This window comes from Octopus sinensis, linkage group LG11, assembly GCF_006345805.1.
Source record: "Octopus sinensis linkage group LG11, ASM634580v1, whole genome shotgun sequence".
Taxonomy (NCBI): domain Eukaryota; kingdom Metazoa; phylum Mollusca; class Cephalopoda; order Octopoda; family Octopodidae; genus Octopus; species Octopus sinensis.
This window is the reverse complement of record NC_043007.1, coordinates 54,534,109-54,558,094: the sequence shown is the minus strand read 5'-3', so window position 1 is coordinate 54,558,094 and position 23,986 is coordinate 54,534,109. Positions and strand designations below refer to the sequence as shown.

The 23,986-nt window shown below is 36.7% G+C and overlaps 1 protein-coding gene across 3 annotated transcripts in view; it reads left to right on the top strand.

The window, feature by feature from the left end:
- LOC115217356 (G patch domain-containing protein 11) overlaps positions 1-23,986 on the top strand; it is a 55,021-nt gene that overhangs the window by 3,339 nt on the left and 27,696 nt on the right. For all 3 annotated transcript variants that reach the window (XM_029787026.2, XM_029787024.2, XM_029787025.2), the window contains exons 2-3: positions 18,467-18,696; positions 21,019-21,260. In XM_029787026.2, coding sequence (XP_029642886.1) covers positions 18,467-18,696; positions 21,019-21,260 — 472 coding nt within the window. The remainder of the gene's footprint in view (positions 1-18,466; positions 18,697-21,018; positions 21,261-23,986) is intronic.

The window sequence follows — 23,986 nt, the reverse complement described above, 5'->3', positions numbered from 1 at the left end:
TGGTGGCATCATCCACCCTAATACACCAGGCATTAAAGTGTAGTTATGATCCACTTACTCTGCTGACCTTGACTCGTTAACTGGGTGTAATGCCCGACCATCAAAATGTGCATTCAGAATACATTGGTGTGCCTCTTATTTCCCCTTGGCGAGCAGTTGACTAGATCCTGGTGGCACCATCCACCTTAATACACCAGATGTTTAGGTGCAGTTATGATCCAACTAGACTGTTGGTGAGTGATTACTGGGCTGATGGATGTACCCCCTAAGCATGTGGCTTAGTCCACAAAAGCTTGGTGTCAGGAGGGAAATGGCCTACATTCAGAGGATAGGCTTGAAGAGAGAGCACCACTGCGACACTCAGTGCACTCAGAGGGTAGTCACTTACCTAATTCGACTATAGAAGCTGTTTGTTGGCTTGAAGCATGTCTGTCTGGCTGGTGAGGTGTCAGAGGGCCTTTTGCCCATGTCAGAATTGGGTTGTCAGTTGGGTTTCAGATGTTGTTTCCTGTGTGATTGGCTTAGCCCTCTGGATGTGTGGCACTGTCCATCTTAAAAACCGGTACTGGCTTTGACAATTCAGATGAGCTTGGATGAATATGACAACTGTTTGGGACATGTGTCTCATCTCTGCTCTTGTGCATTTCTATTGATAAGTTGTGATAGAACCGCCTACATTAAACCAAGGGAAGATTTTGAACCCCGTTTGTGAATAGCTGACTCCAGTGTATCGCTTGTGCATGTGTACACGTTAGATATATGACAATTTACTGTAGTTCAACGAGAACTTACAATGAGACAGGTTGTATTTTGTGTGTTTGGGATCACTCTGAAAATAGAGAATTAAAACAAACATTATTGACACTACATTCACTTCACCTTGCACCATCAGATTTCCACCTATTTTGGTCTCTTCAGAATTCATTGAATAGACATACCTTCAACTCTGAAGAGGATGTAAAATTTCATCTGGAAGAGTTTTTTTTACCTGTAAAGACAGGAAATTCTTTGAGCAGGGAATAAAAGATCTGCCCACAAGGTTGCAGAAAATATCAAAACAAACCAGTAATTATGTCTCTGATCGAATAAATCTCTTTGTGTTTTAAAACTTGTACCTTGTTTTTGCTTAAAAGACCAAATGAACTTTTTGACCTACTCATTAGTTTATGATTAAAAAAGTTGCTTGATTGGGGCTAAACAACAACAATCTTCTGTTCTCTGTTACAGCTGTCTATCTATGTTGGACTGGAAGATATTCTTCCTAACTGAAACTTGTATCTTACTGAGAGTTTCCTACAAGATTAAGACATTGGACAATAGAGTGCTGGCTTGATAATTTAAAATAGCCAGTGTAACATTGTTATTATTGAATAATTTGCTTACATTACTAATCAATGTGAGTAAAACATGGCTATTAACTAACTACCTAAGTGTATCAAATGTTAACAGAAGAGAATGATTATCATTAAATACACAAAATCTGGCTTCTTCTTGACTTTGATCTTGATCTGGTTGTTCAGACATGATTTTCCTAAGAAAACAACCTTCTGTGCTGGTTGACAATCGCCTATATCATTGTGTGTATAGCATAGTGATTATAGAAGCAATAGCCTTTGAGTGTCAAGTAGCATTAGAGACTGTAATGAACTAGAACTACTGCTGTGATATATGCACAGAGCGTGTTACACAAAATCTACTTCAAACTGGTGAGTCAGTGTCACTGTTAAAACTGATGAAAGCACATTTGTCACTCAGGCACAATGTAGACTATTTTGTGAAAATTCAATAGGTTTTTGGATGTTTTGAAGTTAGATCTAGGTGTCTTCTGGTTGCACTAAATGATGAAATAACTGCAATGCTGCCAGATATTCTGCAACATTATATTTTCCAAGTAACAACAGTTTTAAACCATCTCTAGGTGTCATACAACACCATCAATTACGTTGGTTTTTCAGTACCTGAAGGTTAATAACAGCCTGCATTTCATTGATCCAGTTATGCTTGCAACTACAGACCATGTTGAAGCACTGTGGTATTGTGCAAAAATGAAGAAATAGATGTGACATTGGTACTCATTGCACACAATTAGATTCTTATTTAATTGAGTTTGTGTGACTTTATGCCTTTCTTAATGATAGATTTGAAAATTAATTAATGATATTAGGTCCATTTATCACTTTTCATCATCATCATCATCATCATCATTTAACGTCCGCTTTCCATGCTAGCATGGGTTGGACGGTTCAACTGGGGTCTGGGGAGCCCGAAGGCTGCACCAAGCCAGTCAGATCTGGCAGTGTTTCTACAGCTGGATGCCCTTCCTAACGCCAACCACTCCGAGAGTGTAATGGGTGATTTTATGTGCCACCGACACAGGTGCCAGATGAGGCTGGCGAACGGCCACGCTCGGATGGTGTTTTTTATGTGCCACCGACACAGGTGCCAGACGAGGCTGGCAGACGGCCACGCTCAGATGGTGTTTTTATGTGCCACCGACACAGGTGCCAGATGAGGCTGGCAAACGGCTACGATTGGATGGTGTTTGTTACGTGCCCACAGCACGGAGGCCAGTCGATGCAGTACTGGCTACGGCCACGTTCGGATGGATTTCTTGTGTGCCACCGGCACTGGTACCACAAAGATACAAATTCCATTGATGTTCATCTATTTTGATTTGTTTTGATTTTCACTTGCCTCAACAGGTCTTCACAAGTGTCACAAGAAGGAAGGTATGCACAGGTGGACTGACTACGTCCCAGGTAGGGGCCACGGGTTATGGCCTGACTAGTCTTGCCGGGTCTTCGGATGGTGATTTTATGTGCCACCGACATAGGTGCCAGATGAGGCTGGCGAACAGCCACGATCGGATGGTGTTTGTTACGTGCCCACAGCACGGAGGCCAGTCGATGCGGTACTGGCTACGTCCACTTTCGGATGGTTTTCTTGTGTGCCTCCGGCACTGGTACCACAAAGATACAAATTCCATTAATGTTCATCTATTTTGATTTGTTTTGATTTGATTTGATTTGATTTGATTTGATTTGATTTTCACTTGCCTCAACAGGTCTTCACAAGTGTCACAAGAAGGAAGGTATGCACAGGTGGACTGACTAAGTCCCAGGTAGGGGCCACAGGTTATGGCCTGACTAGTCTTGCTGGGTCTTCGGATGGTGTTTTTATGTGCCACCGACACAGGTGCCAGATGAGGCTGGCGAACGGCCACGATCGGATGGTGTTTGTTATGTGCCCACAGCACGGAGGCCAGTCGGTGCGGTACTGGCTACGGCCATATTCGGATAGTTTTCTTGTGTGCCACCGGCACGTGCCCACAGCACGGAGGCCAGTCGGTGCGGTACTGGCTACGGCCACGTTCGGATGGTTTTCTTGTGTGCCACCGGCACTGGTACCACAAAGATACAAATTCCATTGATGTTCATCTATTTTGATTTGTTTTGATTTGATTTTGATTTGCCTCAACAGGCCTTCACAAGTATCACAAGAAGGAAGGTATGCACAAGTGGACTGACTACGTCCCAGGTAGGGGCCACGGGTTATGGCCTGACTAGTCTTGCCGGGTCTTCGGATGGTGTTTTTATGTGCCACCGACACAGGTGCCAGATGAGGCTGGCGAACGGCCACGATCGGATGGTGTTTGTTATGTGCCCACAGTACGATGGCCAGTCGATGCGGTACTGGCTACGGCCACGTTCGGATGGATTTCTTGTGTGCCACCGGGACTGGTACCACAAAGATACAAATTCCATTGATGTTCATCTATTTTGATTTGTTTTGATTTGATTTGATTTGATTTGATTTTTTGTTTTTAAAAATTCATTTAACATTCACTTTTCTCTCAGATTAGTCTGCATCTCATACACAAGATCAGGTTTTAAATGGTATGTAGTGCATCAGGTGTTACAGTATACACTAGATCAAGCTTTAGGTTACTGGCATGTGATGCAAACATATGTCTTATAAAACTGCTTTCCAATAATTTTTAATGTTACAATGCATATCAATCACAATAATACTAGTCAGGTTGAAAATTAAGTGACACTACTTGACTATAGATGTAAACAAATTATTCTCTTCCAAAATTTTCAGACCCAATCAGTCATCTTGTTTCAAAATTCATTGATTATTTACTTCAGTGTATCTCAATTCAAGTTTTCCATATAATAATGGTCGACATATTGCTTCAGAAATTATCACCAAAGAAAAAAGAGGGCAAAGTAAATGAAATCAGGGCATTTCCATACTTGCAAGGGTGAGATGGATTGCCACAATCTGCATCAGTTCTTACATAGAGTTTCTGCTGTTCTAGGTAGGTTGGTGGTTACATCTTACTCATATATTTCACTTTTGGTTTGGTTTCTTTGGCTGGATGCCCTTCTTATAACCAACCATACTGATTGGAGGGATGGTTTTTATGTCAAGGACAAGCAGAGTGTCTTGCTGTAGAGAAGATACATTTATATAAGAGTGGCTAGAAGTATCTGGGTAAAGGTAAGATGAGAGCAAAACCCTTAAGAAGCAAGAGATAATATGGGAAGTAGAATAGGAGCAGAGAGGCAGTTATAAAACTGTAAGGGAAGAGTACCAAATTGTTAGAGATGGGGGTAGAAGTGAATGTAGTGAGTGACGCACAGAAGTAGTGGGTGAGACGAGAGAGATTGTAGTAGCTCAAAGATGATAGTTCAGGGAGAAGGAGATGATGAGCAAGGCATAGGAGTGGTGGGGATGGAGATGTAGAGGTATATAAAGAGTAGCTATAGGGGGTAGGTGTGGTAGCAGACATGAGAGAGCACTGAGAATGATGACGGATATGTGATGAAATATGAGGTGTTAAGATCAAACATAGCAGAGAAGGGTGCAGGGGGAATAGCTAGAGGCACATGGAAAGAGATAATAAGGAAAATGAGGGATAGAAGGAAGGAAGGAAGGCTGTTGCTGGTAGCAAAAAAAGAGTTAGAGGATGTAATATGTGTCAAAGAGGGATGGTTGTTAAAAGGTGGCAGGTAAGGTGATGTGAGGAATACTTGACTGGATGGCATGGGTGCAGGGACAGTGCCCAGGGAAAAGGAGATGGTAGGAAGTGTATACATCAATGTTATATATAACGAGATATAAAATGATGATGATAAAGAGATCACTGTGTATATGGAGTCATATCCATATATTCATAGTGTGAAAGTAAGCCAAGTGTTTAAACAGCTTGCAGTGTGGATCAAGTCAAAAGTTTCATTTTCAGGGATTGCTTATCTCTGCATTCCAAGTTGCTGATGTCATCATCCATCATCATCATCATATGTCTATTTTCCATGCTGGCATCGATTAAATCTTTTATCTTTTACTTGTTTCAGTCATTAGACTGGCCATGCTGGGGTACTATCTTGAAGAGATATTTTTAGTTGAACGAATTGACTTTTAAAGCCTGTTATTTATTTTATCAGTCTCTTTTGAACTGCCAGGTTATGGGATGTAAACAAATCAACACCAGTTTCAAGTGGTGGTAAGGGGACAAATAGAAATGCAAAGATACACATACATACATACATACACACACACATACACACATACATACATACATGCATGCATCCATCCATACATACATACATACTTACATACATACGATGGGCTGATCCACTCACAAGGCTTTGGTTGACCCAAGACTATAGTAGAAGTCACTTGCCCAAGGTGTCACAAAGTGGGACTGAAACTAGAACCATGTGGTTTGGAAGCAAGCATCTTAATACACAGCCACACCTGCACTTTTTTTATGTATATACTGTAATAGTCATTCTGTCAGTTACACATGTGAATGTGGCTGAGCACTCCACAAACATGCATATTCTTAATGTAGTTATCAAAAACATTCAGTGTGATATAGAATGTGATAAGGCTGGGCCTTTGAATTACAGGTGCAACTCATTTTTTAGTGAACTGTGCAATGTGAAACAAAGTGTCTTGCTCAAGGACTCAATGTGTCACCAGGAATCAAATACATAACATTATGATCATGAGTTGAATACCCTAACAATTTAGCCACCAACAAGATCCAAAAAGTTGGAGGACTATGTATTATTTTGGCATGGTTTCTATGGTTGAATACCCTTCCTAACACCAACCACTTTACTGAATATACTGTGTGAATTTTTTCATGGCATTAGCACTATAGATGTTCTCTTATCCTCAGTAAGACAAAAAAGTTTTCTCAAGCTCTGCATGGTTATTACTCAATTCAATTTACCACCCACATGCACTATATGTATATTATATCATCATCATCATTCTTTAACATCTGTTTTCCATGCTGGTTGGGGTTGGATGGTTTGACCAAAGTTGGCAAGCTGCAGAGCTGCACCATGTTCCAATCTGATTTAGTTTGGTTTCTACAACTAGATACCCTTCCTAATGCCAACCACTTTACAGTGTGTGATGGGTGCTTTTAACTTGGTACCAACACAAGCACTTTTACATGGCACTAGCACAGGACTCTTGCAGGCCAATCCTCTTCTCCAGGGGGAGTGGCCTTAACACCTCTGCTGTGGAGGACCAGTAAGGTGCCAGGCATCTTAGCCTTTTGTCATCTCATCTGAAAGGTTCAGTGTCCTGAGGTTGTCCTTTCTTCAATACTTCATCCTATGCCTTCATGGGTTTCCCTTTTCCATGAGTTCCATCCACTTTGAGAGATTGGTACTGTCAGTATCTATCCACATCACATAACCAAACAAGTGCAGTCTTCTCTCTAGCACACTGCATCTAATTCCTCTTTGTGCTTAATTCCTCTCTTAATACACTATATGTGTGTTTGTGTATGTGTGCATGCATTATATATGTATATATATGAAAGTAAATGGATTTAACAACATTTTTTATAAAAAATCACTACAATTGTTTCACTGCATTCTTACACCTGTAGTACATAGGTGAGATGTTGTGCAATCACTATTTTACATTCAAGGTGATTGTTTAAATAAGTTCTTCATTAGCTTCTCTTCTCATTTCACTCAGTTTGATAATGTATACCCTGAGTGATGTGTCACTCCCAGCAGTTTACAGACAAAACTAAACCCATAGATATAACGACAGACAAAATACAATTACAATCAAAATAAAAAATACATAAAGAAATAGACAATAGAAAAGAAAAGAGTCAGCTTGACTGTAAATTTCTATTCTATCTAAAGATCAAGTTATAAGGAAGAAAATATTAAACATATATGTATATTCATTTCTACTCTAGGCATAAGGCCCGAAATTTGGGGGGAGAGGGCAATCAATTAGATCGATCCCAGTACACAACTGTTACTTAATTTATTGACCCCGAAAAGATGAAAGGCAAAGTCAACCTCGGTGGAATTTGAACTCAGAACATAAAGACAAACAAAATACTGCTAAGCATGCTAACGTTTCAGCAAACAAAATACTGCTAAGCATGCTAACATTTCAGCAAACAAAATACTGCTAAGCATGCTAACGTTTCAGCAAACAAAATACTGCTAAGCATGCTAACGTTTCAGCAAACAAAATACTGCTAAGCATGCTAACATTTCAGCAAACAAAATACTGCTAAGCATGCTAACGTTTCAGCAAACAAAATACTGCTAAGCATGCTAACATTTCAGCAAACAAAATACTGCTAAGCATGCTAACGTTTCAGCAAACAAAATACTGCTTAACCCGGCATGCTAACATTTCAGCCAGCTCGCCGCCCTAACATATATTACAATGAAAAATGTGGATGCATGCATGTTAATATTTTTAAATTATTACACCTGGAAAAGTACAGAACAAGATTTCTACAGTAGAATTTGCCTAATTTGTCACCTCTAAAGGAAAGTAAGAAGTGCTTAAAATTAAAATTCTACAGTACTTATTGCAGCCAAGAATAACATTTTTAAAATTTAGTATATCTTATTAAAACAAAAATTATAAAAACATTCCTGGGTTTTGCCAAAAATAAGCCCATCTGATTTTAAGAAGCTCTTTTCATGTTATAGCCCCAGTAATTTTTGTTATTTTCAGAAAAAAATTATTTAAGTCTGTACTGAAGCCCATGGGCTTATTTTTGGATAAAGCAGTATTTTTAGGTGAAGTAACGAATTAGGCTAATTCTACTGTATTAATGCCAACTAATAAATTTTACTAATGATTTATTTATCAGATTAAATTTTTTTTTTAATGTGGAAGAATTGACAGCATATGGTTGATTTGAAACAATTTAATGACCATTCTACTGCAATCAATTTTTTTTTAGTGTAATAGGATTTTCAGTTCAAGTGAAAAAAAATCTTATTTTATTGTTTTTTCATTTTTTTTTTCATTTTATCTAGTTTCAGCTCACGAGCTGTGGCCATGCTGGGGCACCGCCATTCGTTTGTACTTGATACAACTAAATTAAATGACTATTTTAATTGTATATATCAAAAGACATGATTTTAGAAAATCTTTTTGTTCAAATTTATTTTTGATTATTTTTGTACTTTGTTTTTAAAGATTTACTAGTTTTTTAGATTCTTAATTTAAATAAAATAAATAATCTCAAATTTACTTAATATACTGTGTTTTAATTTAAAAAAATGTTATTCTCAGCTGCAATATTTTAAGTACAGTAGAATTTTAATTTTAAATACTTCTCACTTTCCTTTAGATGTGACAAATTAGGCAAATTCTACTGTAGAAATCTTGTTCTGTACTTTTCCAGGTGTAATAACTTAAGAATGCACCTGCATTTTTCATTGTAATCCCCCTTTTTTTCCAGGCAGTGTTATTAAACTAATAAATATTCTTTTGTTGAAAAATATTTGAATTAAATGAAACTTGCCTGTATAATTATTTCCTTTAAAATTAATTTTTTAGGATAATGAAAAATGTAATTATAATAGTAAAAAATATTAGATCCTGTGTATAAAATTCTTATATTAAAACAAAGTGCATAATATGAACATGCCAAAAAAAAGTGTGAAAATTCATGAAAGATAATTTTCTATATGATAGTGATTAATAATGTAATACTAATTTTATTATAAAATCCAGAAATAAATTAGCTATCTCTAAATATAGTAAGAAGAGCTAGCAAGAAGAGATATGAAAATATATCAACTATATAGTAAGAAGAGAATAGTAAAGCCATGGCTAATATAAAATTTTTAAAAATGCAAAAAATAGCCAATGTATCCATCGTAAGGCAAGAGAAGTCACCTGCCCTTGTTAGGGCAAAGTTAGTGTTAGTTGAAATTTATGCAAAATAAAAATAAAGCCTGCAATTTAGCTACTGTTCTTGTCAACTTGCTTGAAAATAAAAAATCTGAATCCTGCTACTCTGAAAATCCAATCATACTGTCTGAAAGCAAAACCCTTGTCAATTTACCCTAAGAAATAATAATCTATATTCTGCTACTCTTAATATTGAATTAAAGTTTAAAAGCAAATAAAAAACTTATTAAAACTCCAGAATTCCTCACAACTTTGGTCATTGTAATGGTTTGCTTTTGTTTGATAAAAATTCCCCCCTCATTTTGTGATAGTTAAGTATCATGCAGAAAATGTCAACTTCTGAATCCTGTTTTCTGATTAGGGTGAAAATGATTAAACTTTAAACCTCAGTAACCCTTTTCTGCAATAAGTATGTATGTATGTACAAATGTATGTATGTGTGTGTGTCTGTGTATAAGTGTTTATTTATGATGGACAGCAGAAAAGAATCATCAATTGTTGTCATCTTACCTTCTCTCTCCTTAAAGCTATATATTTGTCACACCTTTGCTTCCCTTCATGGGCATTTTAAAAGTAACTTATGTGAGTGTTTGTGTGTGTGTGTGTGTATCTATGAAAGTATGTATGCAGTGTCATGTGTATATACCCTGAAGTTGATTTCAGGTATTATTCTCCCCATTTTGACCTCACATATTTGAAATTTCACCTTTTTTCCTATTGAATCAAATTTCGTATTTTGTAGCTCAAAATGTAGCTTAGGAGGTGACTAATCTAAAAATGTATAAACATCATCAAATTTGGTAATAAACTGAATTAGTAACAAAGCCTAGAAGTGGTTGTGAGTGAGTAAATGTCGACCTTAAGAATATTATTCATACACTGCTGTGTGTGAATGATATTTATTACAATATAGTGTATTCAAGAATATGAGGTAGGTCTTTGCAAGATACCTAAATACTAAATTGAATCAAACATTTTACAATATTGGTTTCCAATTTTGGCAGAAGGCTATCAAATCCGGAGGGGAAGGAAATTGATTACATTGACCTCAAGCTCAGGTGATACTCATTTTATCAAGTACAGAAAAGATAAAAAGCAAAGACGACCTTAGTGGAATTTGAACTGAAAATGTAGAGACAAAATACCATGAAGGTTTCACCCTGCATGTTAACAACTCTGCCAGCTTGTCATATTAGTACTGTAATATGTGATAATATTACTTGAAAATTGTTTTACGTACTTTTGGCACATTTAGCTTATATAATAACTTTTTACATTTCGAATATTTTTTGAAAAGATTAGCACCATGACACTTGGGTTGATGAGTTCTATCATATGAGCTAAACAAAAACAAAATTTTTTACACAAAACAAAATGTTTATGCTTTCAACTTGCTTTTTAAGTGTTACCACTATTTTCAGCACATTTAGCCCCAGTAGTTTTTATTGAAATTTAAAAAAAAATATAATTAGCTTCGTGGGATTCCAGTAGTCAAGATCTATCAGAAAAATTTAATTAAGTATAGTTTTCTTTTGAAAGAAGAGAAATTTTTGGAGTCAAAGTCAATTTCAGGTGTTAATACCCTTATTTTTCACTGGTTTTTAACCCAGTACTTTCTTCTACTGAATTTTTTTGCATATAACTAACATGGATAGATGTCTGTCGTTGAGATATATCTTCACCAAATGATGTCCAGAAGCTAAGATTTTTCTCGTTTTTTCTTTCTGTCCCTCGTACTTCATTCACCACTCACACTTTAAATGTATTATTTACTAACAGCTTGTTTTCATGAGCTAACCATTGAAAATGTCCCCTCAAATATAATTTTAGTTTTATCTCTTGTAATTTTGTGAAGATAATTACTCATTTCTCCTCGTTTCAATTCACATTCTTATTCCCATATTTTCGTCCTTCTGTCCCCAAATAAAATTTGCTTGCTTAATTTTCCTCATTCTTATTTCCATATTTTCGTCCCATTGTCCCCAAACAAATTTTTGCTTGTTCGCGGTGCGCCTGCTCTTTCCTGCCCCCACCACCAATACTGGATAGCTCTATCTTTGCACCATTTACACCGGATATCCCTTCTCCCACCACCATTGCCTGTGTCTATTCTTCCAACCTCTCCTTCTCAATGGGCTATTCTCCATATATTAACTGCACTTCTCTCTCCTAGGACAAATGCAGCCAGTGCTGCTGCTCATCAACCCACCCACTTAACTGGTTATCTTATGTTTTGTTCTGTTTAGAAATCTGTCACCACCCCTACCAGTTATCTCTTCTCCCAATTCCCCCTCCTCACTGGTGCTATCTTACGTTTCGTTCTGTCTAGAAATTTGTTACCACCCCTACCAGTTATCACTTCTCCCAACTCCCACTCCTCGCTGGTGCTGTTCTGTATATTACCTGCACTCTCTCTTTCTCTATCTCTCTCCCTCTCTTTATCTACCTCTCTCCCTCTCTTTCTCTCCCTCTCTCCCTCTCTTTCCCTACCTCTCTCCCTCTCTTTCTCTATCTCTCTACTGGGACAAATGCAACCAGGTTTGGCTCTTTTTTGTTCCATTTTCATTGTCTAGATATATGCCAACAACTACCCAGGAATTTTCCTTGGCCTTGTGAAATAAAGGTAAAAGCTATTCGGCTGTCCATGCGTGCTTCTTCCTGTGTTTGGGTGTGCTTGTAGGAATGTAGGAAAGAGCTTGTTTCCTCTCTCTCTGTCCGAACCCTTCCCCATTATACTCGCAATCTCCCTCTACTTGGACAAACGCAACCAATTTTCAGTTGACCTCCTCCTAACCTAACATTGGAATATCCATATTTCTGCTACACCGCTTAAATCTACATCATTCGATGACCATAATGCTTATGCATACAACACTGCTAACACTGGCTCCTACATCCAGTAGGGGCAACAATCTTAACATGCTTGAATGCTTGAATGTTGTCAAGTTGGAAGAGAGATCAGATGAAGCATGCCTAAAAAACAAACACAACAATCCTCTTCTTTTCAGGTGCTGAATAACATCCCTCCTCCCCAAACCTCACCCCACATTACCTTCCCAGTTTTCAGAGTTGGCACTGTCAATGTTGGCACACTGAAAGGTAGGTCTAGTGAGATTGTGGAGATGCTTGAAAGGAGATGGGTTGATGTATGCTGCATACAAGATGGAGAGGAGCTTCAGCTAGGGTCCTCAAAGGCAAGGCACATAGGTATAAAGTCTTCTGGCAAGGTAACATGGTTGGTGTAGGGGTTGTTGACATACTCTTGCGTAGAAATGGGTGGATAAAGTCATAGAGGTTGTAAGGGTATGCGATAGAGTGCTTAAGCTAAGGCTAGTCCTACAGAACAGAACAGCTACAATTATCTCCACCTACGCCCACATACAGGGCTACCAAATGATCAGAAGGACCACTTTTACGATACCCTTCTACCTCAAAGATGAGTGGCAATGACGTCATCTTTGTGGCTGGAGACTTTAATGGGCATGTTGGGTGGGAATCTGGTATCTTCACTGGGGTAACACAGTGGCCATGGTATTGGCACCCGAAACGATGAGGAAACAAGGCTACTAGAGTTCTGTGATGCATGTAACCTTTTAATCTGCAACACTAACTTCAGGAAGCCAGACAGCCACCTTATAACCTATCAATCAGGGAACTCTGCTAGTCAGATTGATTTCATCCTCACCAGACAGCGGGGCGCAGGGTTGCTCTTGAATACAAAGACCCTCCTGGGTGAAGAATGTACCCCCCAGCATAGGCTAGTCATTAGTGACTTTAGGTTCGAGGCCAGAAGGGTACCAAGAAACAGACTAATCCAGAAAAGAAGGATTTGGAAGCTAAAGAACCTTTCGCATTGATAGGGTCCCCCGATCCTTTATCTGGTGGGCGATGTGGAAACTGGAGATTGACGAATGGTTAATAAGGGCTGTACAGGCCCTATACAGAGAGGCCGTTAGTAAGGTTAGGATTAGCAATGAGTATAGTGAATAATTCTGGGTAGAAGTAGGAGTCCACCAAGGTTCAGCCCTCAGTCCCCTTTTATTCATCATAGTCCTCCAGGCAATAACAGAGGAATTCAAGACAGGTTGCTCCTGGGAGCTCCTCTATGCTAATGACCTGGCCCTCATAGCGGAATCACTACCGGAACTAGAAAAGAAATTTTGGTTGTGGAAGCTAGGTTTAGAATCAAAAGGTCTTAGAGTCAATGTAGCAAAGACCAAAGTTATAGTAAGTAGGAAAGTGAACTGATCACACAACCACTCAGGTAATTGCCCCTGCTCGATCTGTAGAAAGGGTGTAGGTAGAAAGTCCATAACATGTACCCAGTGTAAGCTATGGACGCATAAGAGGTGCAGCAACATCAAAGGAAAATTAACTGAGAAGATAGGTTTCGTGTGCGGCAGATGCACAGAGGCAATAGACACCACAGATACTCAGAAAAAAGATTCCATCACACTCCAGTGGGAGAAACTAGAAGTAGTTGATAGTTTCTGCTACCTAGGTGACCAAGTTGGTAGTGGATGTGGATGTTCAGAGAGTGTCACCACTAGAATAAGAATAGCCTGGGCAAAGTTTAGAAAGCTTCTACTCTTACTGGTGACAAAGGGTCTCTCGCTCAGAGTGACCCAGGAAGACATGGGATGAGGTGGTCAAGCATGACCTTCGAACGTTGGGCCTCACAGAGGCAATGACGAAAGACCGAGACCTCTGGAGATATGCTGTGACTGCGAAGACCTAACAAATAACGCGAGTTCATGGCTGTTTCCTGCACCAGCTTCACATAGCAGCCCCAGCCCATTCAAAGTACCTTGGATCGCAGGACGGCCTGTTGTGCTTACCTTGGATCATAGCGTGACCTGCTGTGCTTGAGGAGAATTAAGCCACGTACATCAACATCAAAATAAAAACCAAATGGAAATTGTAGTTGTGATACCCATGCCAGTGGCACATAAAAAGCACCATCCGAACATGGCTGATGCCAGCGCCGCCTTGACTGGCTTCCATGCTGGTGGCACATAAAAAGCACCCACTACATTCACAGAGTGGTTGGCATTAGGAAGGGCATCCACCTGTAGAAACACTGCCAGATCAGACTGGAGCCTGGTGCAGCCTCCTGGTTTCCCAGACCCCGGTCAAACCATCCAACCCATGCTAGCATGGAAAAGGATGTTAAATGACGAAGATGATGATGATGATTTCTTAAAAAAAAAAATTTGTACTCAAAGTTGATTTCAGGCGTTATTCTCCCCCTTTTGACCTCACATATTTGACTCGAACTTTTTCTAGTGAACCAATTTTCAAATGTTTGAACTGAAAATGTAGCTTATAATGTGACCAATCTAAAAGTGTAAACAACATCTACTTCGGTTAAAAACTGGGTTAGTGACAAAGACTAGAAGTGGTCATGAGTGAGTAAATGTTGACCATAAGAATATCATTCACATACTACTTACTGTGTGTAAATGATATTTTTTGAAAAGATTAGCACCACAACACTTGTCTTGATGAGTTCTATCATTTGAGGTAAAAAAACATTTTAGGTGTTACCACTTTTTTCAGCACATTTGGCCCCAAAAGTTTCTTACTTAAAAGTGTTTTTATATATAATTGGCATCATCAGATTCCTTTAATGGAGATCTATCAGAAAAGTTGAATTTAAATAGTTTACTTTTGAAATAATAATATTTGGATTCAAAGTTGATTTCAGGCATTAATCTCCTTTTTTTTTCACTGGTTTTTGCCTCAGTACTTTTTTTCTACTGAATATTTTTGTATATAAGTAATATGGATAGATTCACCTCACTAAGATCTATCATATAAGCTAAAATAAAATATAGATTTCTTTAAAAGACAAAAAATATTTCAGGCATTACTCACCTGTTTTTGACCTCACATATTTTACTGAAATTTTTTTTTCTAACAAAGCAATTTTCAAATTTTGTAGCTGAAATGTAGCTTATTATGTGATCAATCTAATAATGTAAACATCATCTAATTTGGTTAAAAACAGAGTTAGTGACAAAGCCTAGAAGTGGTTGCAAGTGAGTAAATGTTGACCTTAAGAATATTATTCACACACTACCGTGTGTGAATGATGTGTGTGTGTGTGTGTATTTATCATTCTTAAATAAGAATGTTGACAGTGACTTCAAAGTTTTGGGCAGCTAAGTCATTGTCCAGTGGTGGCTTAACTGGCTTCAGCACCTGGAATTTCTTTTCTAGTTCTGTTATAGAATCCGCTGTAAGAGCAAGATCATTAGCATATAGCAGTTCCCAGGGTAGCTGGTCTTGAATTGATCTGTTATGGCCTGGAGGACAATGATGAATAGGAGGGGACTGAGAACTGAATGCCTACCTGTACACTAAATTCATCACTATACTCATGGTTAACTCTCATCTTACAGACAGAATCTCTGTACATGAGTTGTACATCTTTCACAAGTCACTTGTCTACCTCCAGCTTCCTGAGAGCCCACTATATAACACAGTGGGGTACTCTGTCAAAGGCTTTCTCCATGTCAACAAACACCAAATGCAATGGTTTATTCTTAGCCAAATACTTCTCCTGCAGTTGTCTGACTATAAAGATAGCATCAGTAATGCTTCTCCCCAGCACAGAGACAAACTGTGTTTCATCTAATCTGATTCTGTTCCTAATTAATTGGGCCAATAACACTTTCCGTAACCTTCATGACCTGATCCAGCAATTTGATGTTTCTGTAATTACCATGGAAATAGCCCTGAATCTCTAGGTGCTCTGCCAAGAGACCTACAAACCTTTTTCTAAAATGTTGCACATAGTGCTGTCCCCCACCCGAAAAAGTGCCCGGTCTAAGGGAGATAGCGCATACAAGTACAAACATGCACATGAATAAGCCAGGTGAAATGGTTAGCAGTATTTCATCTGCCATTATGTTCTGATTTCAAATTCTGCAGAGGTCGACTTTGCCTTTCATCAATTTGGGGTCAATTAAATAAGTACCAGTTACACACTGGGGTCGATGTAATCGACTTAATCCCTTTGTCTGTCCTTGTTCGTCCCCTCTATGTTTAGCCCCCTGTGGGCAATAAAGATATAAATATGCAGAATGCATATATATGTACACACAGGCATACATACATATATGTATACACACACACACACCACACACACACACACACCACACACACACACACACACACACACACACACACACATACATACATACATACATACATATGTGTATACACATGAGTGCTGACACACTCACATGCACACAAACAAACAAACAAGAAGAAATGCAGCTCTGATAATGGACATAGTCAACAACTATTGAAGACATTGGAAGAAGCAACAAAAGTTTTAGGGAAAAAATAATGAACGAGTGGAACTCGAACCAGTGAGTGTTAATAAGATATTAAGACAGAATGACTCTCCCCAGACACAATAAAACTAAATGAAAGTTCTAGGAAAGCTAAAAACAAAATTATTCATGGACTATTTTTCATGTTTTACAATGTCTCCTTCATTACAATTGTCTCCTTCATTATTCCGTGTAAGAAGTATGCTATTCAGAGATAGATTGTTATTATGTATTCCTATTAAATTTGTGTATGCACTTTAATAGCATTATTATATTGTTTTTATTTGTTTTATATGTCTATCTTTGAGCCACCAGGCTATTCGTCTAAGAAAAGCTATTTGTATTTTTGCTTGTTGTAATACTTAAGTTTAATAAATTATAGTACATATGATTTTAGGTTTCCCCTAACTTTTACTTAGTTACCTTGTACTAGGCATAAGCCAAAGTCTGCGATGTTTGCTTCATTTATAGACTGAAATACTAGAGATCATAGATCAAAAGTTTATATGCAGCCATGATGCTATTGGCCAGAAGGAAACGGCTCTATTGTCTACATGAAAGTTAACAGCCATTTCTTATATATGTTCAATACAATCTAAGTGATTAACTTTCAATATTCATAGTACAATTTTGGCAGCTTTTTTCAACCCAGTCAATAATGGGTATTTCTGCCACCTCCAAACTTTACGGTAGGAATTGTGTTTTTTGGCGAATAGGCGGTACTATCTTTCCTCCAAACATGACTCCAAACAATTCAATTTTCGACTCGTCTGTCCATAGAACATTTTCCCAGAATGTATCAGATTTATCTTTATGTTCATAAACAAATTTTAAACGGGCATCTCTATGCCTTTTAGTCAACAGCGGAGTTTTTCTAGGAGAGCGTGATTTCAGTTCATTTCTATGAAGTTCATTGCTGATTGTTCGTAGTGTAGCACTAGTCCCTGAAGCTAACAAATCTTCTTGCAACTCCTTTCTGGTGATCATTGCATTTTTTTTCGATTCTTTGCTTCATTTTTCTTAAAGATCTAGGGGAAATCTTGCGTGGTGCACCGGATCTTATTCTGTTTTCAACAGTTCTCGATTTTTTTATATCTTTGAATAATTGAAGATATGGTAGAAAATGGAATACAAAGGGTCTCTGATATTTTCCTGTAACTTTTACCTGCTTTCCACTGTTCAATAATTAAGTTTTTCACTGAATTTGTGAGTTCTTTACTTTTCTCCATTATTATGATACTACTTTATGTTGTCTTAATGCTGAATGAAGAAGCTAGTGTTTTGACACTTAAAAATGACAACTGATAAGATTATTGGAACAAACGAGAAAGTTCTAGTAAAAAAAAAAATATTTTAACAGTATTTTGTGGCATAGGAAATCATAAATGTATTCTGTACAAATACTTTTTTCACCCCTAAATATTTATAATTGTATATAAATTCATTAGTTACTATAATTTATTAGTTTCTTTTGCATATTCTTAGTTTATGCATGTGTATGCAAATATAGTATTGGTATATCCCATTTATGTTCATTAGAAATTAAATAAATAAAGAATTTTGACATATACGAATATTTATTTCTTTCCCCCCACTGTGTATATATATATATATATATATATATATATATATATATATATTTAAGTATTTACACATACATATTAAACTTTCACAACATTAGATTCAATACACTTACCTCTATTCCTAACTTCTTTCTGAAATACTGATTTAGCTGACCCTAGGTCATTTCAAATGGATTCAGCTTGAAATGAGCAGCAAGACAAACCCATAACTATATAACATATATTTCCCAGTGTTTCCCTAATCACCCAGTCAGTCATAGGATGTTATCATACATAGGACTACAGATGAATCAATTAATACATGCGATGATTTCATTCTAGTGTTAACTTACGACCAGGACTTGTGTCTAAAGCAACAAGTCGACAATACCATGTAGAGAAGGCAACAAAAGAGGCCAACAGACAGAACCAGTTGAAACGAAAGAATATGAAAGAAAGTGAAAAAGAAAGGCGAACAGAAGGTTTAAGTATAAAGCTCAGTGAAGATAACAAAGGATTTGCATTATTACAGAAAATGGGTTATAAACCAGGAATGTCACTAGGCAAAGAAGGTTGGTTGATACCCTATTCTTTTCTGATATTTGTTTATCAGATTAAAAATTTTAAATTTCAAATTTGGAGACATAAATTTTATTTATTAACTTTTATTTATTACTGACATTTTTATTTAATAAAATATCTGTTGGGTGATAAATTCCACAAGAACTACTATTAAATTTTATCTTTTATTGTTTACCTGTTTCAGTCATTGAATTGTGGCTATGTTAGGCCTCTGCTTCAAAGGGTTCAGTTGAACAAATCAACCTCAGTACTTATGTTTTATTAAAGTCTGGTACATATTCTATCAGACTCTTTTGCCAAACTGCTAAGTTATGATGACATAAACAAACCAACAGTAGTTGGTTTGTTTATGTCACCAGTGGTGAGGGGGACAAACACAAAGACAGACAGGCATGCATGCACACATGCACATGTATGACACACACAATGGACTTCCATACAGTTTCTGTCTATCAAATTCACTTGTAAGGTATTGGTCTGTCTTGGGCTATAGTAGACGACACTTGCCCAAGGTGCCACACAATGGGACTGAACCCAAAACCATGTGGTTGCAAAGTGATCTTCTTAACCAGACTGCAGTGTTTCTAGTCCATTCACCCCACTTCAGAAAACCATGAAATTTTCAGATCATGTAATAATTGGAGCAGAGAATATAACATATGCTGATTGCCTTCCTGCACCTCCACTTAAGTGGCTATTGCATGATAACATATAAAGGATGGTTCCTGATCAAATGATGAATGCAGAGTACACAGGTTCATAGGTTGTAACCAATATTGGATTGTTTGCTACCTCAGTGTCTTATGTCTGCTTAATCAGAAATGACTGAAGCCCTTTAACTGTAAATTGTTCTGTCTCTGAAATATGTAATTACAACTATACAAGGGATCAGCAATAACTTGCATAAAGTGATTTCGTCTGCAGTGCATTGTTCTACCCTAACCCTAACTCTGGTCCTAAACAATGAATTACTGTGTCATATTGAATAACTCTACTTATTTGACATTGTCAGCAAGTCTGACGACATATCATCAAATCAAATTTCTGAGATTTGATCTGATGGTCTTCTAGAATGTGTGAAAGAGTGAGTGAGAGAGAGAGAGAGGAGAGAGAGAGAGAGAGAGAGAGAGAGAGAGAGAGAGAGAGAGAGAGCAACTGTTGTAATAGTAAATCATTGGCTTTGCTGCTTTTTTAGATTAAAAGATGTAGAAATATTAATGTATAAATGTACCTTTTAGTGCCAAGATGGACTATATATTGAAGAAGTTTGCCATACCAAGAAGTTCTTAAGGATGCTGGAAATTCATGGTTACCCAACAACCTTTATCAGCTACTAAACATCTTCCAAGTGAAAGAAATGAAACAGCTCATCAACCAAGCAACTTCTGCTGTCTACAAGGCTATGTGTAGATAAAGGTTAGATATACAACTATCCCATGCAAGTCCAAAATATCTGTATAAAAGATGGTCTCTTTATACATATGATGTAACCATGTTGGCTGACTGTCTATTTTGCCACCTGGACATATTTTTATGAGCATACATATCATCTACCATGCTCACAAGGCAGCAGATACTATATTGGTAGCATTCTTCAGCACTCATATATCCAAATCCATGGACATCTCCATACAGATGCTTCATCAGTGAAAAAATTACCTGGATAAATGCTGCAGCCAAGACATTACTTTTACTTTCAGAGATGCAGACTGAAATGTTGGGTATTTGTGAATTAAGGAGGTAGCTCTCATTAAACAATTCAAACCCACCATCAACAGCTGATATAAAATGCATGAAGCATGTTGACTAATCTAGCCCCTTTCACCAGTTCCTGTGTCATGCAAAATTCAACCTTATTGTCTCAACACTTCTCATACTCTCAACACCTCATTGTCTCAACACTGTCTCAGCACTTCTCAACACTTCTCAACCCCACCATATAGACAGGAACTCTGACAAACTAAGACATCTCTGTCTTTCTTTTTACCTGTGAATAAAACCTTTTTCAGTGAAAATATCAGGATTATTAAAGTTATTTAATAAGGTAAAAGGTTTTAGTCTTTTTTCTTATTTATATTTAATCTATTCTTGACTACAATGCTGTCACTTTCTACATTAGTGTTTCTTTTCATGTATAATAAATTTTTACTTTGGTTTATAGTTTGGTGCTTTGTCTTCCATTCCAGTTGGGAAAATAAATTAAAATCAGTAATATGATCCAAATCAATTGATTATATATTTCTTCTCATCTTACACAATTTATATTGCTGTTGTGTATTTTGTTGATTATATTATTGGATTTTGTTTTAAAGGTCAAGGACGTTCAGAACCAGTCCCCATCAAAGTAAAATGTGACCGAGAAGGTCTTGGATTAGCAACTAAAAGAAAAGAACAATTAGCAGAAATAAATAAATTTCAGGAAATGGTAAAAAGGAAGCATCAAAAGCTCCAAGGAAACTTCATGCAACGGATGAGTGACAAGTTCAGTGTAAAAGAAATAGAAAAGGATTTAGAAAAATGTCAAAAAGTTTGTGATGAACTTGATGGCAGAGCTGTAAGTAAATTCAACTTTATCCATAAAATAACTTCATTTTGATTTTGCTTCTCAATTATTTATTTTATTTTACTTTTGTGTTGTGTATTAACCCTAAAACATCCCTAACACTTGTAAAAGTGAGTTTCCTGCTGGTTCTTAAGATCCTGAAGTTTGCATAAGGATCCCCCAAAACAGCAACCAAAGATGAATATCCATGCCAAAAAAGCTATGCTTTGTGATTGGTAGGATCATAAAGGCATTATTTATTATGAGCTTTTCCCACAAAACCAGACAATTAATTCTGATGTGTACTGTTCTCAGCTGCTTAATTTGAACCAAAAAAAATTAAAAAATCAAAGAATTGAGGCTGGAGATTGCCAACAGGAAAGGGGTAGTGTTCCAACAAGACAGTGCCCAACCACATGTGTCTTTGGCTATCTGAACAAAGCTACATGAACCTGGCTGGGATCTCTTACCACATCTACCATATTCTCCTGATATTGTGCCATCTGATTACCATTATTTTTGTCTCTACAGAACTCATTACAAAGAAAATCATTTAATGAATGGAGTCAAAATGCATCTAAATAACTTTTTTCTTCAAAACCAGTCAAATTTTATGGTGATGGAAGATTTAAATTACCTGATAGATGGGCAAAGTTCATTAATAATAATGGAAATTATTTTATTGAATAAAATTTATCAAAAGGTCAATTATTTATATCCCTTTTTGCATATTAAAAAATGCTCAGAACTTTCTGAACAACCTAATATGTAACTTATGTGATCTATGGATTCACAAGAAATTTAGTGGAATCAAAAGCAGGCTAACAGTGAAAAGAGACTTTGTCTGTGGTAGGTAGGTTTACCAGAGTAGTGAGTCCTCAGAGCATCAGTAAAATAAATTCCATAGAAGTAGTTGACGGCTTCTGTTACTGTTGTGGAAGGATTCTGACCATCCCCAAGTGATTAAAAGTGAACTGACTCATTGTTATAAAATAAAGAACTGTGAGCAACTGAGGGTAAACTGTTCACTGAGAGCTATTGGCAGAGAGTGTTTAACCTTGTGTAACAGTAATTGCAGTGTGTCATATAAATACTTTTTTTCTCACCCACTTTGTTAAATTATTTATCCAACACAAGGATATAAAAGTGGTGATGAGTTATTTGAAGCTTGTGTTGGGTGTTTAAAATTTTTTATTTGGTACAAAACCAAAGAAAAAATCATTTTAACATGGAAGACATATTGGTCTCCATGGTGCAGTTGCAACAACAACAGCAATTACAATGGCAACAACAACACCAACAGTTGCTAGAATTAATATTGAAGAAATTTGAAAATACTTCAGGTCATTCTTGTCAGACAGCGTAGCAAACTCAATTGGAAAATTCAGTTATAATCCAGAAGAAGGGATTACCTTCTCTGCATATTTTCGAAGATACAAAGAAATCTTCAAAGAAGAATGTAAAAATTGGTCTGATGAGAAAAAAGTACAACTACTTTTAAGAAAGTTATCCCCTACCGAACATGAAAAATATAGTAACTAAATTCTGCCAAAGAAGCCAGGTGAAATTTGTTTCAATGAAACAATTAATAAGTTCCATGTTCAATACTTGCTGGCAATGTTTGAATTTGGTCAAAAAAATGATGAAGATTTTGTCACCTATGCTGGGGTTGTTATCAGAGAGTATGAAAAATTCAATTTAAATGAATTAACCCTGGACATATTGAAATGTCTAATTTTTGTTCACAGGCTAACTACAAGCAAAGATGGAGATATATGTTCCCAGATATTAACAAAATTAGAAAGGGACCAAAAATTAACTCTACAGGCAGTAGGAGAAGAATGCCAGAAGATTATAAATCTAAGACATGACACAGATAAAATTGAAGAAAAAGACTGCTCTCATATTTATGCATGTTGACCGGTAATGGATAAAAAAAAGAGAAAAATGTCAAGACTGAATCTATGTTATGGGTGTGGTGGTCTACATTTTAAAAGTAACTGTTCATTTAAAAATATAAAATGCTTCAAGTGTGGTAAGATAGGTCATAAAAAATCACACTGTAAAACAAAGCCTGAAAAACAGTTCAATTGCAAAAATCACGTAGACAGGTTATCGGTGACAAGAAATATGAATGAATCTCAAAGTAAATTTGTGTATGTAAAAAATTAATAACCCAAAAATAAAGTTATGATTGGATATGGGCAGTGATATCTCAATAATTGATGCAGATACATGGAAAAAAAAATTCAAAAATTACATGTGGTGTTTCAGGGAAAAAATTACATTTTAAGGGCAAAAAATGATAAGTGATGTTACATTTCATGGAAAAACCTTAAAAGCCAGTTTTTGTGTTGAATAATACAATATATTTATTTGGAACAGACTGGATGGAATTATTTAAATTACGGGATCTCCCCATAAATCTTTTCTGTAAAAATGGGAATGGTTTTTCCACCAGTGCAAATGAATTGTTTGACAAATTTTTTAAAAAATTAAAAGATTTCTCCTAAAGTTTTGTCTGATAAACTAGGTCTGTGCACCAAAACATGGAAGTTTCAAGTAAAAAAAAAATGCTATACCAGTATTTAAACCCAAAAGAATAGTACCATTCGCAGCATTAGGACAGATACACTTAGAGTTAGAGAGACCAGAAAAAAATTGGAGTTATTCAAAAAGGGGAATATAGTTAATAGGTATTACCAGCTGTGTACTTTAAGAAAAAGAATAATAAAATC